General features: G+C 29.8%; 1 protein-coding gene across 1 annotated transcript; it reads right to left on the bottom strand.

Annotated features, from left to right (window-relative positions):
* Nucleotides 1-967: 967 nt before the first annotated feature.
* Nucleotides 968-4,554, bottom strand: LOC123296013 (rRNA methyltransferase 3, mitochondrial). Its single transcript, XM_044877475.1, has 7 exons — nucleotides 4,130-4,554; nucleotides 3,822-4,069; nucleotides 3,513-3,668; nucleotides 3,060-3,452; nucleotides 1,846-1,878; nucleotides 1,417-1,459; nucleotides 968-1,061 (listed from the first exon to the last, which is right to left on the bottom strand). The coding sequence occupies exons 1-7, from the start codon at nucleotides 4,522-4,524 to the stop codon at nucleotides 968-970; spliced, it is 1,362 nt and encodes a 453-aa protein (XP_044733410.1). The 5' UTR covers nucleotides 4,525-4,554.
* Between the last annotated feature and the right edge of the window lie 16,233 nt (nucleotides 4,555-20,787).

Raw genomic sequence — 20,787 nt, 5'->3', positions numbered from 1 at the left:
GAACAAGTGAAATTTAAAAAACGCAAATTTTTCGAATACGGAACCCTAAATTCTCACTTTCAAACAAAACAAAAAAATCAAAATCAAGCAGCCAGACACACACACATAACGATCAAACTTAAAACACCCTTTTTTTGGTTCAGGGGTTAATAAATGCAGTTGGCGATATTACACTATTTTTCTAAAGATGATATTATTAAACATAAAAACACATCCTTTTACTCGATTTCTGCGAAACATTTTTGATGAAGTATTTAAATTCCTTATTACGAAAACTTATATTTTATTTCAGAAAATAAAATTAATTTCGTATTTTGTGTAGTCTCGGAAATAGTTCTGATCCGCTTTTCTGAGCAGAAAAAGCCCAAAATTTTTTATGCAGGTAATAAACTATATTTTATTTTATTATACTACTCAAACATTGCATGTTTCCACAACTTTAAGTTTTTACTTAATGCATGCCCTCAAGTTTTGGAGAAGTTGCTACCGTACACTTCGGAATGCCACTGATTGTGAATTTGCAATGCCTGCTCGGATTGTACTACAATCTACCCTATATTTTTATATCTTGAAGAATCATCATTTTAAACTACGTTCAATTTATTATTACCCTTATTTGAAAATGAAACTTTGTGTCACATATATATGGTGGTTCTACCCATCGAGATAATTTTCTAATGTTCATTCAGGGAAGAAAATATTATCTACAATAATTTTCCACTTATTGTATTTCACCCCTTAAAATATTTTTATAATTTATTTATATTTATATTGTGTTTGTAGGATAAATTTAAACTTGAGAAAGGACTTTGTAATGGTTTTATTGATTTCAAATATTGTTTTATTAAATGGAAAGTATTGGAAAAGCGTAATAAATAATGGGAGAAATGACATTACACAATCCACGGTGTTGTATAAAGAATTTAGTTTAACGAACAGTTAATTATTAGACAAACTTAAACTTTTATTAATCACAAAGTACTGAGCATACTAAAAATGTATATAAAAATACGGCAGCTTCTTCCTTTGTGATTAAAAGAACAATACGATCCGAACAAACTCTGTTGGAGATTACGAATTTTGACAAGAATTGTGACTGATAACCTTTAAACGACTGATCGATCTGATGTTCTTCAAACATGGGACATAAGGACAGCACATTTAGCAACTTGGACGATACAAATGATGCTTTCTTGACAAGATGTACATTTTCTCTTTAAAAGAAGTTATTTCTTAGAATAAAATAATTTCCTGCGCTGTGATCTTCAAAGCCCAATAAGTAATTTTCATGAAGTTAAAACTCAGTAAAAGAAGGTTTTTTTTTGGAATTTATTAGAGAACACTGGCTCTATTCCTGGAACACACTTCAGAAATTCAAAAAGAAAACAAAAATTACATACTTTTTTAATTACTTACCTTTGATCTTCTATAAATGGTGTATTATGCAATGAAACATTGACTTCAAGTTGAGACATAGTTATTCAAATAAAAGACCAAATAATACAATCGTAGTATTTAGGCTGTTATTTGCGTAACTATTATTTATTTAGAGTTTTTCTAATCTTCTTTTAGATTTTCCGCATATAAAAATCTTTATTCTGATTATTATCTTGATAAACCAATTTCACTAATTCACTTCAAATTCCATTTCACTTGAAAAATTGAATATAGTACAAATTTCCCAAATAAGGGGAATAATTATTTCAACGGACGAAAAACATGATAATTATAAATATTTTTATTTTTTGAATAATTTAAAAAACTGTATTTATATTTACAAAATAAGTGACTTAAAAATATTTTTCTTATGAATTTAAATTACTTACAATTATGTATGTAAATTACTTATTTCTTTTTTTGGATTCGATTGATTATTTCCTAAAATTACAAAAAAATAGTTAGTAGTACCTTGCAATGCTGCAATATCCGATTTTATAGGTCTACTTTTAAAAGATTTTCGCCCGTCGATAAATAAATTTATACACTACATATTTACATATATGTATAACGTATTGCATAAACTGTTTTAACTATATAGGGAATATTCATGTATTTTTTTTATATTTTTAATTCATTGTTTACACCGTTATAACAAAGTAAAAAATATAAATACTGTTTAAAAATGATGTATTTAAGTGTAAAAAATATTTAAAATACATTATAATTTTGAGATATTTAAACGCAGTTTTTTGGCGCCCTCTGTTGATGATGTATAATTTACACTATAAAAAAATGAATTTAAAACACAGAATTTACACTCGTTATTATTAAGTTGTCTAATAAAAAGCCGTAGAATAGTATAATTTAATGAAATACCATATAAAATGTAAGTAATTCATATCATACAGTATGGCAACAAATTTGACAAGCCCGTACTTTGATGTCACGTCCATATAAAAATTGGAATTTCCGTTTTAGAAATTTTTAAATGCCCTCACTGAATTTGTACTTATATTAATTATTTTTAAGTAATTAAAAAAATATTAATTACTAAAATAATGGTTTAGTTGAAATGTCCAGTCATTAAAGTTATGGAAGAAAAATATTTGAACCAAATTTAAATTTCATGAATATTCCCTATTTCAATTTATAGTAACTCTGTAAAGCCAACTTTTTACAAAAACACAAGACGAAAGGTTGCACAAATAGGTAAAGCGATACGAATCGAAAACATTGGTCTCACTAATCGGACACATATCATTTCAGATATTTGTTCAAGTATCAAAATCTCCTGTGAACTAAAAAAATATGTACAGTAAAAGAAAGATTTTCAATTGATCAACTTTTCATGTTAATTTTATTCCGTCGATTCGTCTGTAATTATGCACTACAGTAAGCAAGTTTTGCCCAATTTTGACAAATCTTGTTTTAAGAGATTGACAAGCCACCAATATTTGAAAACAAATTCTTTTTGTGGAGTATGTAGTTTTGATTTTAGCCTTTGTTGCTCTATTCAATCAGAAGGGTAATTTTATTACAACGTTGGGTCACTGAATGGCTTATGAGACCCTACTGCTTATATGTTGTTCTGAAAAGTTTATTAAATAAATTTCACTTACGCAATGTAATAGGACTAATCTGTCGTCTCATTTCATACAAAATCACAGCTAATGCAGTACCGATATTTAAACTTTCAATCCCATTTGAAAGTGGTATATGTAATCGTGCCCCCGATTTCTGTTCAGCCAATAAATAGGCCTCATTACTTACACCCTGTGTTTCCCCACCAACAATTACGGTAATTTCTGGACAATTATAATATTGAAAATCATTGTAAGTTGCAGACACTAATGACGGGTATATATTTAGGTTGTTATCGGCGATAAAAATTGATGAATCTCTACCGATTTCATTTTGTATATCACTCCAAGATTGCTTTTGTTCAATAGCTATTCGAAAATGTGCACCGGATGCACTGCGAAGAACTTTTAAGTCCCACAATTCAACACATCCTGTAACAAAATTTTATTTTGAAGCTGTATACAAAAAAAATATTTAAATTTCAAGGATACCTTTTGTTAATAGTAATTTTTTACATCCAACCGCTGCTGAGCATCGTATGACAGCTCCCAAATTACCAGGATCTCGAATATTATCACAGACAACGGTTACAGGTAGGTCATTATATTCGGTTTTGATTTTGGATACATCTGGTGTTTCAAATATTCCTGAATAACATTTAAAATAAACGTATTACAATTTTTTGAGCTTTGCATTTTTCGTAGCTGTAAAAATTCATGGAGTAAAAACTTAAGGTTTACCCTCCATGTAACAGTTTTAAAAACCGTATATTATACTTAATTTGTAAATAAAATTTTTACCCATGATGCCGGGTGAAGTTTTCAATGAAGACCAAAGTTGTAAGTCATTATACGGCACTTGATACAAACTAACATTCTCTTTCGGTAACAAATCTTGTACACTTTTTAATTCACTCATACGGCTAAAGAGTATCGTTCGAGGTTTACAACTCGCTAACAAAGCATCACGAATCAATCGTGTACCTTCCAATAAAACAATATTAAAACGTTCCCGTTGTTTTCGAAATTTAACGTCCATCATCAAAGTACTAAAATTCAAATAAAATTATTTACACTTTCAATTTTAACTGTCTTTAGTTTTGAAATACCTTAATTTTTTATCATTTCGTTTCATTTTTTCGAACGAAAATTTACCATCTTCATTTTTAACGCGATATACATCGGAGTTGGTATTTTTCTCTTCATCCAATGGAACTGAATCCGAGATGTTTGCTATAGAAATTGATTGATCTTTAGGTACTTTAAGCTTCTTAGCAGACTGTATAAGTTGATCTGCATCTTTTACATTCAATTGTGAACGAGGTATTCGGATTTTTCGAGTTTCACTAGGAAGATCATTTTGTATGTTGTCAGTAGAATTTTCTAAATTACTTGGATACACTTTTAATGGTCTTCGATGTGACCATCTAGCATACTGTCGAGTTATTACTCTTAACACTGATTGTTGTTTCAAATTAGTAAAGAAAATAGTATTTAATGACATTGTCAATGTATAATTTAAATTTTAAGGTTATATTTTGTTTGAAAATAAAACACATTATAATAAACATACATGTGACTTAAAATATCAAACAAAATAGGTGGCAGTAGTTTGAAGATAAATTTATTCGTTTAAAGGTAGAATAAAAGATGGAGCTAGCAAAAAAAATATTAAAAAATAAATAATAAAAATTATTCTTTTTAATAACAAGTGAAAACAAACAATTGACTCAGTTAATTGTTGAAATACCCTGTATATAAAGCGTTGAATGTCAGTGCTTTCATTATTTTTAATAAATTAGGTTTCACAATTATGGCGGCTTTTCGTTCGCCATTTGATTGGTTTTCGAAAATTTCGAAAGTATATTCAAGATTTTTTCCCCTTATTTTCGAAAATAATTAAAAAGACCACTAGTTGAAGCTATCTGCAAATTATCAACTGCCTATCTTTTATAGTTTTGGAGGAAATAAACATCAAAGTTTTGTCCTAATTTGCACCCACACTATGAAACATCACTTCAGTGTGAATAAATGTTTCAAACAAAAGCAGTTAATTTTTTATAAGGAACATCTCTAACGGTTTGCAAGATAGTTTCTACGGACCCAAGATCCAGTTGACCTATACTGCTCCAAACTCACTTTTTACATCCTTTTCGTTTTTGAGTTATTGTAGTATTGTTATTGAAGGAGAGACATACAGACGGGAGGACAACCGGAAATGGACTAATTACGTGATTTTATGAGCACTCAAATCAAAATTTTGTTCATAGTATCAATATTTTTAAGCGTCACAAACTTGGAACTAAACTGAATAAACCATGATATATTTCATTTTATACAGGGTATAAAAAGAACAATTAAATACAATACAATAAAACTTCAACCAGAGTCGGATTAAGCGCCGAGCGCCCTAGATAAGCATATTACATCGCCCCTCTAGTAGCCACATATTAAAAATTTTAGATAGTACCTATACAGTAGTTCAATGTTTTAGTAATTAAAACTTTTTCTCCGTATAATTCCTAACGATTGGGTTTTGGACAAAATTTTAAAAAATTTTGGAATTAAAATTGTCCAAAGAATACGCTCTTAAGCTATGTCCATCGAGTCACTAGATACCCATTATAATAGCCATGGAGATTATGATTGTAGCCTCGCGCTCCTTAATAAATTCGATTAACGGTTTTCAAGATATCACTCTCATGGCCTTGGGACTCCAAATCCGAGAAATTGAAGATCCAATATCTAGAAATCCTTTCGTCCATCCATTTCGTTGTTTATATGTTTAGGATTATTTTTCAATTTAACCCTAGAAACTGATTTTCATTAAAATCGGCAAAAAAAAAAAAGATTTTTGCAAATTTCAAAACATTTCAAAGGGGTAATTTACGGCGAATTAAATTTCAAGGGCACCCTAGACAGAAACCGCAACTTTTAGTACAAGAAATTATATAACTATCTAAACTTCCTAGGTGCCAAGTTTGCCTAACGGATAATCCGCCTCTGTCTGTGACCATTCATACTCATTCTAAGTACGTTTAATTCCGGAATGATATCACTTATGGCTCTGAAGGTTTCATTCTAATCCTCCATTTACTCTGCCCATGACCCCTTAAGCTCATTCTACGCAAGCTTAATTAAAGAATGATATCGCTCATGGCTCTGAAGGTTTCATTCTTGTCCTCAAAATACAATCATATAAAAAATTATTTCTTTAAGGAAATAATTTTATGAATTCAGAAATAAGTAAATCAAATTTTTTTCTATCTTAAAAAAATTAGTTTTAAATTCCATTTCAACAATCTTGTAAACAAATGTTATGTTGAAATATCCTGTATAGAAAGTTTCAAATTATTTGGAAAGTAGCGAAAATTTTAGAAAGTAATTTCTAGAATTTCTGTTTCGTTTTTCGAGAATGTTTCATAACATCACAGTTTGAAGCGACCTGCAAATTTTCAACTCCTTATCTTTTATAATTTTGGAAAAGAACGTACACCAAAATTAGTAAGCCTTTATAGGTATATACTTTCATATATACAGGGTATAAAAATTCAATACCTCTTATAAGACTATTATAAATACGGAATCCTTATTAATAAATAATTGTATTATATAAAAAAATATAATCAATTAATTTTTAACAGTTATTAATAAAATTTTTATACCATGTATATATGAAATATACATAGTATTATAAGTTTAGTCCCAAGTTTGTAACGCCTAAAAATATTGATGCTACAAAAAAAAAATTGGTATAGGTGTTCATAAAATCACCTAATTAATCCATTTCCGGTTGTCCGCCCGTATGTCCGTCCGTCTGTGGTCACGATTACTCAAAAACGAAAAGAGATATCAAGCTGAAATTTTTACAGCGTGCTTAGGACGTAAAAAGTGAGGTCAAGTTCGTAAATGAGCAATATGGGTCAATTGGGTCATGGGTCCGTAGTACCCATCTTGTAAACCGTTAGAGTTGAATAAAAGTTTAAATGTAAAAAATGTTCCTTATCAAAAATTAAACAACTTTAGTTTGAAACATTTTTTCGTAAACATCACTGTTTACCCGTGAGGGCGACAATTAGGGCGGAAATTTTATAATATGTACTATACTTGATTATCAGTTATGTATGTGTCACATGTTGGTATATGTAATGTGATAAAGAAATCAACACTGACTATACATGGTATTTCAACAATTAACTCAGTCAATTGTTTGTTTTCACTTGTTTAATTTCGTTTTAATTTCGAATACCTAAATTAAATTTCATTGGAAAAATATTTATTCTATAAAAATGAATAGCGAAATACAACCCGTGAGGGCGACAATTAGGGCGGAAATTTTATAATATGTACTATACTTGATTATCAGTTATGTATGTGTCACATGTTGGTATATGTAATGTGATAAAGAAATCAACACTGACTATACATGGTATTTCAACAATTAACTCAGTCAATTGTTTGTTTTCACTTGTTTAATTTCGTTTTAATTTCGAATACCTAAATTAAATTTCATTGGAAAAATATTTATTCTATAAAAATGAATAGCGAAATACAAGGATGTATTGTTTGTGGATTAAATGTTGCCCATCAATTTGCCTCAATTTTTGGATCCTCAACAATAATAGGGGCTTGCACTCATACATCCAAAAATTTTACCACGCTATTATTTACGAATTCATTTCCAAAGTGTATTTGGTCCATAATTATAACTATATTATTAACTATCAATGCATTATTAATATGGTATGATCTTTATTTATTATTCGAGGAAAAAAATCGTACAACCATTTTATTTCAAATTTCAATCACAGTTTATGTTGTTAGTGCGATTTGTTCTTCATTATGTTGTAAGTAGTACGTTTCCTAAAATATTCTTTTTGAAATAATTTATATTGAAAACTTGTAAGGTCGCCAAACACTGAATATTTGCTTACTACCATGGTACCTATGCGAAAATATTGCCTCGGCTAAAAACCGTGTCAAGATATGATCTCGTCATACCCACTTTATCGGGCTTCAATACAAAATCCAAGGCTATACCTACAAAGTACAGCCTTGAAAAATTTGCAAAAAAATAAGGCACATAATCCGTAATATTTGGTGCAAATTACTTATTACCTATTCACTTTTCTTTCCAAACAGCTTCAATTCAGGGGCCACAACGAGCCCAAGAGTTAAATGGTTTATTAGAAATATCAAAATCTCAAAAATATTATGGTATAAGTGTACTTTTTTCCAAGCATGATGAAAAACATATGAAATGGTTTTTGAGATTTTCAGAAGTAATATTAATAGCTACATTTGTTTTGATAACAAGTACAAAGGTCTTTTATCGTGAACAATCATATCAATCTTATCCTGGACTAAAATCATTTTTATTTCTTGTTGCAATTGGTGTAATTGCATGCGATGAGTTTGATTATGTAATAACATTATGGATTTATTCACGAATGTATAAGAAAATTACAGGTAAGCTAAATCTGTAAATTTAAAACTTCTAATGGATCAGAATCCGCAGGGAAAACGAAAATGAGGTGAAACAATCCACTGAAAGCTTCAACTCTCTTCGCTTGTAAAACATCGATGGATGTGGAATATTTCGAAAAATTAATAATTTCTCTTACCGGCCAACTTTTGATAAAAAACATCAAAACGACATGGTTTTATCATTTTCATGGTTTGTGAAGTACTCTTCTTTTCAAATGGATCTTGAATTCTGGAGAACACGTTATCGTAGACTGCTAATATTTCTTTGGTTTAAAAAAAGCCTAAGTATCCTGCCAAGGAAGCTCTCTCAGTGGGATAATCAGAAATTCAAAAACCATGATGCAGGATTCCGTCAATTATGTCCTACCTGAAAAACTGAATTAATTAAAACCAAAATTGTAGTAGAACTTTTAAAAGAGGTTCATGACCGTATAATACGACTCTGTGAGGTTGTTAACACTGTTTTCGGCGAGAATATAATTCACGATCGAGATTATGTTAATGTTACAAGAATATATTTATTAAGCTGTACTTAAATGCTTATTTGAGTAACAATTTACTTATGTGCTTTGATTTAGATTCATATTTGACGTGAATAATTAAATTAGAATTTGAAGTAATTGATATAGCAAACGATAGGGGTGATAAATTTAATCCACAGCAAATAATTCTGTGCACCAAAAAATGTTTTAGGGGAATTTTTAAAAAGGGGAACTGCCTCGGTTTCTCTATTGTAGTTTCGGCCCTGCGGATAAAAGTGTGCACAATATACCAAATAAGATCACGAAAAAAAATTTAAAAAAAAAGCAATATTGACAATAAAAATTATTTTCAGTACATATTAAACAAATATTAAATAAACATTTAGCCGTGGAAAATAAAACATTAAGCATCGTACATTTTTTAAATCAAGTGTCACCCGTTTCTAATCGTACAGATTCTTCGGCAATTCCTCTACATAAGAAATTGCAATTAACTCGTCGATTATATTTAGCAATTACACACAATGTTCGTGACACAAATGCGAATTACGATCCAGTAAAATTAATTTATCATTTATCGACGGGTATAATACTTATTATAAATATTTTTACAATAATCAACGAGTATCAAAATGATAATATTGTATATTCATATCCAGCCTCAGTGGCACTAGCAGGATGTTTAATGATTTTATCTTGGGGATGGTGGTATGCAGATTGCTTGATTATTAAGGTATAAGAAATTATATACTTTTTGGGGGCGATTATGGCTCCTCTACACTCTCGGAAAGTTACACAAAGTAGCTGCGGTGTCATGCCTATGCTCGTCTCGCCTTATCCGACTACGCTAAAATCCGTTTATTAAAAAAAACCGATTTTTCAACTAACAAAATAATGATTACTGTTAATTTGTATATTTTTTAACATGAAGATAATTGTACAAGCTTTATGCTCAGAAAGCAGCTGTTGCCACTCCGATGACAGCGATAGCAATGAGAATAAAGTAAGACGAGAGTATAGTGGTGAGTAGTGGTGAGTTGTCCACTTCCGGCTAACTTTGTCGAGTATATTCGGTGAGTATACTCCGCGAGAGTGTGGATGATACGCCTGTCAAATTTTACATCAAAATTGCAAAACGCGATGTAAAGCTACTTTTTTGGTATGTTATTTGAACCTTTATAGGAGTCTGAAGCTACGATTTGCAAGCAAAACAAAGTTTTGCTATATCTACATAATCCATTAAAAACTGTATTCGAACTTTTTTCAGTTTTGCTGTTGAATTATTACCTATTACACAAGTAGCATACGCGTAGTTTCACTCTCCCTTAAGGGGCTCAAATAGCATACCGAAAAAGCAATTTTTATCGCGTTTTGCGATTTTTGTTGTTTTTTTTTGTAAGATTTTACATGCGTATGAAGGGTTATGCTATAAATATTTTTCGACTATGGTTTTGCAGGCTTCAGAAATACGATCGTACTTATATTTGTACCCGATATCTAAATTGGATACATTGTCAGCCAGAGAAGTAAGTACCTAGACGCTTGAAGTTAGATATTTTTTTCAAAATGTAATTTGAATCTCGACTAGAATATCTTGTATTTATATAGTATGTAATAATTTTAGGTAGAAATGATATTAGAAACAATAAAAATACGAGTTCCTATAATAACAGCTTCTGGATTGTATCAAATTAGTACAAGGCTTCTGGCATCAGTAAGTAAAGATAGTATATTTGTGTGACTTTTTCAATAAAAAATTACTTCCATTTGTTTGTTCTTTCGGCTTTGTAGATGTCTGGAATGATTGTTATGTACGTTTTGGTTGTAATGCAATTTCAAATTCAACTTGAATGAAGATTTGATACCGACAAATTTGAAATATAATATTTCCAAATAAATGCTTTAATAATATTATTGTTGTTTATTTTAAAAATACATTTAAAAAAAATTCCCTTCAAAAATAGGTTCGCCTGTAAAAATTGGAACACATTAATCGCAATTTAAACACATACACAAATCTCCATTATCACTTAGAGACAACTTTCCAAATGCTGTGATTCATGTGAAACAGAGACTATATGAGTAAACCGATATATTCTCTGATGTTTTACCGATGATATATTCTCTGATGTGAAATAATAATTTTCTTCTATTTTGATTATGTGCATTCATTTTAACCACAAATTATAGCCATATAAATTTGAGTGGGACTTGTGCTTATATATCGCAAGGAGCTGTTCATAAACTACGTAGCCCTAAATTTCACCACTTTTGAACTTGCTACCCTTCGTCACGCTGCGTTACACTCTTTGAGCCAACCATAAATATTACATAACAAAAACTGGAACCCCTTCCTATAATTCGTTCATTTCGATTAATAAATAGTACCCAATTATTGATTTTTAAAATAGATATTAATTCAATATTAAAATTTCCTCATGAAACTGCTCCATGTCACCAAGGTGTGTCTCAACTTAATCTCGACCTTATATTTATCGAAAATGCACGAAAAAATATCTTATATTTACCGAAAATTTACGAAAAAATATCTTTAATTTATGGGTGCTAATTTTAGGTAGAAATGATATTAGAAATAATTGAATTCAGAATTCAAATTATCTCGGTTCTATTTTTAATTTTTTTGTTTGTACAATCGTGAAAAAAAGTTAGTTCTGAAATTAAAAATTTATTAATTATAATGAATTTTTTTGAACATTAGATAGAGGTACGGAACTCTGAATTAATCAATTATATAATAAATAATATTATATAATAAATAATAAATAAAATAGATTCGTTTTTATATAGTTATTAATACCTTTAGATTAGACTTTTAATTAATTAATTTAGAGAGTACGTTTCACTTGACATATGTATTCGCTAAACATGGATAATAAAACACATGGATGTATTGTTTGCGGATTAAAAGAAATTCAACAAATGGGTGCATTTTTTGCGTGTTCAGCGATAAGTGGTACTTGTATTCATAAATCCAAAAATTTTACGAAGCCTTTGTTTATGAATTCAAATATAAAGTTTATTTGGTCCATAATTGTAACGATTATACTTGTTCTCGATTTATTACTAATTTGGTATGATATTTATTTGTCATATGATAAATCAGCTCGTACAACTCTTTTATTTGAAATTTCAATTGCAACCTATATAATTAGCGCAATTTGTTCAACATTGTGTGGTGAGTAAAAATTTGTTATTTTGGTATAGACTATTGTAAGTGTCTTTTCATGGTATAGCTAAAATTCGATTAAGCAATAAAATTTAGCTACATGGTAAAATGAAGTCATTATGATAATAAATACATAAAAGTTAATACTCCCATCATTCCCAGCACTTCCACTTTTTCGTTTTTACCATACAGCAAATTTTTACTAGAAGAAATATTTTATGATTTAGTCTGCAGTTCAAACAATGAGGTGATGGAGGTCTAAGGCGAAAAATTCCCTGGCGTTTTTCGATATGGCGAGTTATGGCTTCGTTAATTATCGTTACCAAGTTTTAAAGAATATCTCGACCCATTGAACGTATCTCGTCACAAACAATGCACGGATTACATATAGTGCTTATTATAAATATTTCGATTTTTCTAATACAAGCCAATAAATTCTAAAACTTAAAAATATTTAACGAAGCTTGTTAACGGGGCTCAGATCGTTAAACGACAGAGGGCTTTTCATCTTACTTCTATCCGTATTCATTTTTCTGTTATTCACTATTTTATAGAAACCTTGTGTATCGCAAAAATAATAGATAGCCTTCATTTGGTGATGTTATATATTGTTTGGCACTTGCGCACTTTTCGTATGAATATGATGTTCGCCTTCACTCCTGGCGACAGCTGTAGACTTCGGGGATAATGGTAAATGATACTGAACTATATACAAAATGACACAAGATTATCTACAGAAGACAGAATAAGACTGCTTTTGTCTAGTTTCCTATAGAAGTCCCAAATTCGTTATGCATTAGTATTTTGCTTGTCTTATTGGCGATAATTTTATTATTGTCTTTCTTTCTCTTTCTAACAGCTACAATACAAGGTCCACAACGTGTTAAAGAGCTAAATGGTATATTAGAAATATTAAAATATCAGAAATATTATCGAATTAACGTATTATTTTCAAAAGATAATGAAAAACGTTTAAAATGTTATATAACTATGTCAGAATTATTACTTATAGCTAGGTTCGTTTTAGCTATAAGCACAAAATTATTTTATAATTACAAAGCATATCAATCGTATCCGGGCCTTAAATCATTTATATTAGTTTATGCAATTGGTGTTATTGCGTGTAATGGTCAAATTTACGTAAGCTCTTTATGGATTTACATTCAAATGTATGAAAAAATTACAGGTAAACTATGTTTAAGGATGTTCCAGCATGGTATTTGCAGTTTCTATGTTAAAGCAATGGTACAATTTTTTTTTCGACAGAATTTAACGAAAAATTAAATTTAAGAATTTAATAATGCTTACTATTAATTCCCAAAGTTTCAGAAATTTTGACCGTTTAAAATGGGAAATAATTATGCCAACGTCCCAATTTCGATCAATTTACGTCAAAATTAATATCTCGAAAGTGAAAATTAATTTCTAAATTTTTTTTTTAGAATTGTATTGTATAAACATTTTTTTCTACTTTTTCTTCAATATATAATAATATCATAAAAAATAGTTGGAGAGACCGGACATTTTACATGCTTTAAATGGGACATGACCCTCAAAATCGCGAACTTTGTCTTTAAATATCTCGCGATCTAAACGGTCAAAAATTATGAAATTTTAGGAATTCATAAATAAAGCTATTATAAACCCGAGAAAAAAAATTCGGCCAAATCTGTCGAAAAGTGATTTCATGCTGGTACTACCTTAAAAAAAAAAAAGAATTATTATTAATTATATTGCGTTCACAGCTTCTAGATTTCTGGGTCACTATTTTAAATTCAGCTGGGGGGCCAAATAATATAAAGCAAATTATTGGAAAATGGTCAAATAAAGAATCTTAGTATTTTAGAATCAGCCTAAACCTCTCTTAGATGCTGGTACTCAGGCTCACCAGAAGGCTAAATTGTATATGCCGACCTTGACAGCACACTCAGGCTAGATAATAATTGGAGCAAATGCCTAATCGTCTCAGATACGTCACGATTCACTGTAGCTCGTACGTTCCATTCAGCACTTCGAGCACGCTCTTTTGCCGAGCTAGAGTAAATTCCAAAATCAAACCACGAAAAGGTGAATTCATTTAGAAACTAAAACAAACCGAGCAACTAATTTCTGTAGAATGATAGGTACACTGTATTCTGAGATTACCGCTTAATACACCGTGCTCGGTGCAGCGTCGTTCTACTCCTTGCCGATTTTGAAAAAAACAGCATCAAAATATTTTTATTTTAAAAAACAACATCAAAATCCGTTGGGTAGTGTTAAAGATCTAAGCATACTAGGGGAGCAGGCAGACGGAAGCGACTTTGTTTTATACTTTGTAATGATAGTGATAATCAGCTTATTGTGTTTAACTATGATTGGCCGTTGGGAATTATTAACACACGTTTGTTGTTTTGTCACTGGTTCGCTCGAAAGCTGGCTGGCCTAGAACACAAGCCTATGCGAAAATTAACAAAAACGAAAAACATTTAACAGATATATTTAACAATTGAAAATTGATTACAGCATATACTCAACAATTATTAAGTGAACATTTAAACATTGAAAATAAAAAATTAAGCATATCACATTTTTTAAATAACAAAATATCACCTGGATTAAATCAAGCAAATTTTCCAGAGATTCCTTTACATAAGAAATTACAATTAGCTCGTCGATTATATTTAGCGATTACATACAATGTTCGTGAAACTAATCATGTTTTTAATCCGATGAACCTAATTTATCATCTTTTGACGGGTGCAATGCTAATCTTTAATTTGTATACGTTAATTATTGAATATGGCAATGGTAATTATAATTATACATATGCAGCCTTAACGTCATTAACAGGCTGTTTAATAACTTTATTTAGCTCATGGCTGTTTGCAGATAGTTTGATAGCCAAGGTAATCAAATTTTTACATTGTTTTTAGGGAAAATTTAAACATTTTCTGTTTGCTTTTGTAGGCTACGAAAATACAATCGTTTTTATATTCTTATCCAATATCGAAATTGGATGAACTATCAGCCAGAGAAGTAAGTAATCAATGCTTGTTGGCGGTGCAGAGTAGTTTGACATAAATAGTATATTAAACTACAAGGGCAGAAAAGTTTCCTGCACTGCGCGATATGATGCCCTCGACTTCGCCACGGGCATCTTGGCGCGCAGTTAAAGGCTCTCAAGTCCGACATTAATGCTTTGGTACCAAAGCATAAATGTGGGACTCTCGGTCTCCCAACAGAAGCAGAAAGTACGTACTTTCGGCCGTGGAAAAGAAATTTATTATCTTAAACTGAACTTCACTATTCACTTGGGTTAATAAAACACAATCAAGTTGTGTTCGTATAATTCACCAAAAACCAAAGAGACATATTACCAGAAATCCTAAAAAATGTTGATCAATGTCGGAAAATAAATCAATACATGCCACAAACTATCAGAACTTTATGTCAGATATTTGCGGTCAAACTCTTGAAAATATACTGTCAAACTATGTCTCACTAAATAAGAATTTATATCTCAAAGTCCAAAATTCTTGCATTTATTTCTTTCATTTATTCATTACTAAATATCCAATTGGCAGTTTAATATAAAGTTTTAAGAAATTTTGATATGCCTGAAGCACAACAATTTTAACGGGATCCATCGAACTGAAAATGTTAGTTTTAAAAATTGAAATATGGAATGAATTTTAGGTAGAAATGTTACTGGACACAATATCGACACGAATTCCTATAATAACGGCTTCCGAATTATACCAAATCAGTACAAAACTTTTATCATCGGTAAGATATTTATCCACATTTGATCATTTACCAGTATAAATTTATTGGTTTGTTTGTCATAGATGTCTGGAGCAATTGTCACATACGTTTTGGTGGTAATGCAATTTGAAATACAAATCGAATGAAGATCCTCTGTTCTCGAGAAGAACGTATAATTATTCCGGAAAAGTATTGGTGAAAGTTTTAATTTGATTAAGCATTTGTGGGAAACCAGTAAGCTTTTCGCCTACAATTTTCCTCCTTCCTGTGTTTCAAACGTTTTTAAACCATTTTAAAGTGTGAAAAAAATTTATTATAATCACATACAAATGCATGACAAAAATGTGTGGTTTTCTAAATCCACTCAATATCACAGCTAAGACGACACATATTTTTACCGCAAACGATCAATAATTTTATCACTTCTATGTTAAATAAAAAACAAACGTACTAATAAAAAATGAAAATGTAAGTAATAAAATTTGTAATAATTACTTAATTACACTAAAAAAAAATTCGAAATAAATAAATAATATAAACAATTGTATAATTAAAATTTTATTTAATTCCACAACGAAATTATTTTAGAACTTCGTTTAAATTCGAAATGAGAACACGTAAAGATATTATAAAGCCAATTGTCTTGCCAAGTGAAATAATGCAATCGCAAAAAACTCATCAAGGCTGTTTAATTTGTGTGCTTAAATATTCAAATTATTTAGGGAAATTTATTGGAATTTCACCAATCACATGGAAATGTCCACACACACGCAAAAATGCAAATAAATCAGAATTTCATATCAGTAAAATTGCTTATGGTATCTCTTGTATATTTTCGATATTACTTTTAAGTACAGTTTGTTACAATATCTACGACATTTTAACTTACGATTTTAAGACACAAAAATTACGTGTTTTGTATATTTTTAACGATACTTTACATATTACAATCGCTGGACTGTGTACGTTTATCTCATTGATTCAAATCCAACAAAAAATACAGGAACATTCCGGAATTTTAAAATTAATTGATGAACGGGAAAATTATGGAATAGGGAATATGTTCGATGTAAAACGAGCTCGTTTTATTTATATTGGTGTAAATTTTTTTTCAATAATTGCAATTACATTAACTTTAATCCAGTTATTCTGGGATTTAGGTCGATGTATCGAGAATAATGTTTCGCTACTAATGATTTATCAATTTGTTATGGCATCGATTGGTGTTTTTGTAACAATTGTAATTTTATTACAATTTATCGCTAGTTGTTACATTTATAATGCGTTATTTCAATCGATGCATGAAAATTTATGTGCTATTTTAAATCCATATCGAAAAGCTTTTATACAAACCGAACGAATAAATTCTAGTTCTTCAAATGTACAACTTGTAACGGCGGATTCTGCAACTAATGATAAATCATCATCGAATTATCATCGACGATCGTTGGTTGAAGTAAAAAGTAGTACGGATCATAGTGGGTTTTTCATAAATCATCGTAAAGATCCATTATCGATTCAGTTAAGTAAATTACGTCGATTATATGCGTCGTTTATATTTAATATGAAAATATTAAATGATTTTTATGATCCAACGAAGATAATTTTAATCAGTTTTGTATTGGTTTCGATGGTGATTAATGTTTATTTATTGATTATGACCCAAATTGAGGATTCGTTGGATGGAGGAATGAACATACAAAGTGGAATTAAATTGTTGAGTAGCTTATCAGCTACTGTTTTCTTTTTTGAAACTGCAGATCGTATACGATTATCTGTAAGTATTTTTGTTGTGTAATAATTTTACTAGTTATTATTTCTATAATGGGTGTTGTTTATCCACTTTTGATAAACAGATTTAAATAGAGCATAATTTATGATGTCGATTAACTACTCATTAATGATCATAAACGTGGATTTAGAGCCAGCTCAAAAAAATTCTTTGAATTTACTTAATTCTTGATCACTTGATATTTATTGTAGGTACATACATTAGGGCTGACTGCCCAGCTCTGTTTTCACATTGTTTCAATATTGCAATATACAATTTGTATAACAACTTTCAGCTTTAGTAAATTCATTTAAATGCCATGGCAATCATAACTAAATGTTATTATACATTAGGGCTGACTGGCTAGCTCTGTTCTCACATTTAACTGACTGACTGACATAACTGTTATTTATATGCAATATACAAGCTGTATAAACAGTAAGTAAGTTTAGTAAATTTATTTAAATGCCGCGGCAATCAAATTGAAACTTATTGCTTTATTGTATATATATTAGAACTGACTGGCCAGATCTGTTTTGCTCATTTAACTGACTAGCTGTCATAACTGTTATTTATATACAATATACAGTTTATATAACAATTTTGAGCTTTAGTAAATTCATTTAAATACCACGGCAATCATAATCGTTTTGATAGCATATATCTGAACCCTGTTCTATCGTTCGCTTGATTAACCGCATTAGGTACGTGTACACAACTGTTATAACCAATCCTCAAATAATCAGCTTTAGTATATTTAAAGAATTTTTTTGGCCTGGCTCTCTCATTAATGGTGAAAGTATTGGGTAGAAGTATTCGATTTTTTTCAATTCGAGAACAGTTACATTTTTATGCTGATCTTTTGATGTGCTTCCAATTTAAGAAATAAGGCTGTTCTAATTTCTGATATTTAAGATTAAAATAAGTAATGAGCGCAGATTCGTAACTGATTTTATTTTTTATTTTAGGTACAAAACATTTCATTATTTTTGTACAGTTTCCCGATTAGTGCATTGGAAACACAAGAAGCTGGAGAGGTAAATCACTAATTTTAGCTCGACACCAACCGCGTCACTTGCATGAAGTATTTTACGCGTTAAATATTCTTTAACTTTGTAAATCATAATATAACCTCTACAAAAGTTTATATAAAGTTATTTTTTAATGCGCTAGCTCTAATTAAAATAGTTTTTTATCACAAATTTTTTAATTTACCGAGTGCGGCTGATATTAAACTAACGAAAGCACACGAACTGTGGTCTGAAAAGTACACGAACACCTTGATCTCGTGATGAAAAATTCCTACAATTACTTAAATAATTTATTCCAAAATATCTAATTGATTGTAAAATTTTATTCCATTTAGGTTGAAATGTATTTGGAAATGTTAAATACCCAACGACCAATTTTAAGTGCATCAGGAGTCTTTAATATTGGGACTGGATTGCTTGCATCAGTAAGTTGATAAATTATCTTTTTTCTTAACGCCTTTTATTATTTAATCACCTGCCTGTATGGGGATCATTCAAGCTTAATTAAGATTATTTAAGCCATAATTTGAAAGTAACTGAATTCCAACGACTCTAAAGTCTATTATATTCATTACTTTTTGTTTTTGTTTACTTTTAATCATGCATACGATATTTATTTACATCATGGTTTCTCGATTATAATGTATGTTTTTAATATGATACATACAGGCGTAAACTAAATATTGACAAATATATTTTCTAGTAATCTTAATTAAAGAGAATTGAAAAACAAATTCTATTATATTCAATTCAGTAAGTAATATTAAATTTTGTGACAATCGTCAAATTGATAACGTACGAAATGTTTACATGTGTTTTTTGGAATTGAAAACATTTACAATATGAAAAAATTGAAAAAAAAGTTATTTTTACAAAAATATTTTTACAAATTTTACTTTAATTAATAATTTATAAGTTTATGATTTTCTTTCAGATATCTGGCACAGTAGTGACGTATGTGTTAGTGGCTTTACAATTTCAAATTGCTTGGCAATAAATTTACTAATTAACATTGATTGATTGATCGATTAGAGGTGCTAGTAGAAAAATGCATAGTAATTTATTTTTCAACATCTATTCAAAAAAACAAAAAAGATTGTTATCATTCAATTACTATAAATTACTACTATTATGGCATATACTAACGTGGATAAATAATTTTATCCGATAAGCACTTGAACAAAAATTTAATTTTTTTATTAGATCGTAAAATTTAGATAATATCATCACTCAATATTCTATTGTACCCGGTGTTATAAAAGTGATAATCACTTGTTTGACAATATGAACTTAGGTACTGAATATTAAAAATATTCATAGATAATTCAATTTTAACCAATAGAAAGCTAAATTTATGATATAATTGTAAGAAATTGTTAGCAAGGAGTAAACAACATTCTAAATTAGACAATATTTGTAGTTTATGTAATAAAAAAAATAGATATCGATGTAAGAATTTATTTCACAAAGCCACTAAATTATCATACTAAATTTAGCAAAATTTTTGGGCTGATCAAACCATCATAAACATCGGTTTCATGATACGTACGCCCATGATAGAAATGCAGCCATAATGCAAGATGAATTTGGCACGCCTGGCTATTGGTCTAGTTTTGCCTAAGTGAAAACAAACAATTGACTTGGTTATGAAATCGTTTGTTTTTTCACGCCTTGCAAGTAAAGAGAGAAAGCCACACTTATATAGCCAGGCGTACATACATATCACACACACATGATTAATATTGCCATATAATACATACTATATAATTTGCGCCCTCACGGGTAAACAGTGATGTTTACGATCAAATGTTTGAAACAACTTATTTTTTTTATAAGGAACATTTTATATAAAAAAAACTTTTGTTCTATCTCATAAGGTTTACAAGATGGGTCCTACGGACCTAGGGTGCAATTGACCTATGTTGCTCATTTACGAACTCGACCTTACTTTTTATGCCCTGAGCACGCTGTAAAGATTTCAACTTGATATTTTTTTCGATTTGGGTTATCTATTGTCAGACAGACAGGCAGGCGGACATTCAACCGAGAATGGACTAAGTAG

Source organism: Chrysoperla carnea, chromosome 3, assembly GCF_905475395.1.
Source record: "Chrysoperla carnea chromosome 3, inChrCarn1.1, whole genome shotgun sequence".
NCBI classification, from domain to species: Eukaryota; Metazoa; Arthropoda; class Insecta; order Neuroptera; family Chrysopidae; genus Chrysoperla; species Chrysoperla carnea.
This window is presented reverse-complemented; position numbering and strand designations above follow the sequence as displayed.

Coding starts and splice junctions, on each gene's coding strand:
- LOC123296013 (XM_044877475.1), bottom strand. CDS start 4,524: ATGTCATTAAATACTATTTTCTTTACTAATTTGAAACAACAATCAGTG. Junction 4,070..4,129: donor CGAAATGATAAAAAATTAAG/GTATTTCAAAAC, acceptor TTTGAATTTTAG/TACTTTGATGATGGACGTTA. Junction 1,879..3,059: donor GATTAGTCCTATTACATTGC/GTAAGTGAAATT, acceptor TTGTAATTTTAG/GAAATAATCAATCGAATCCA.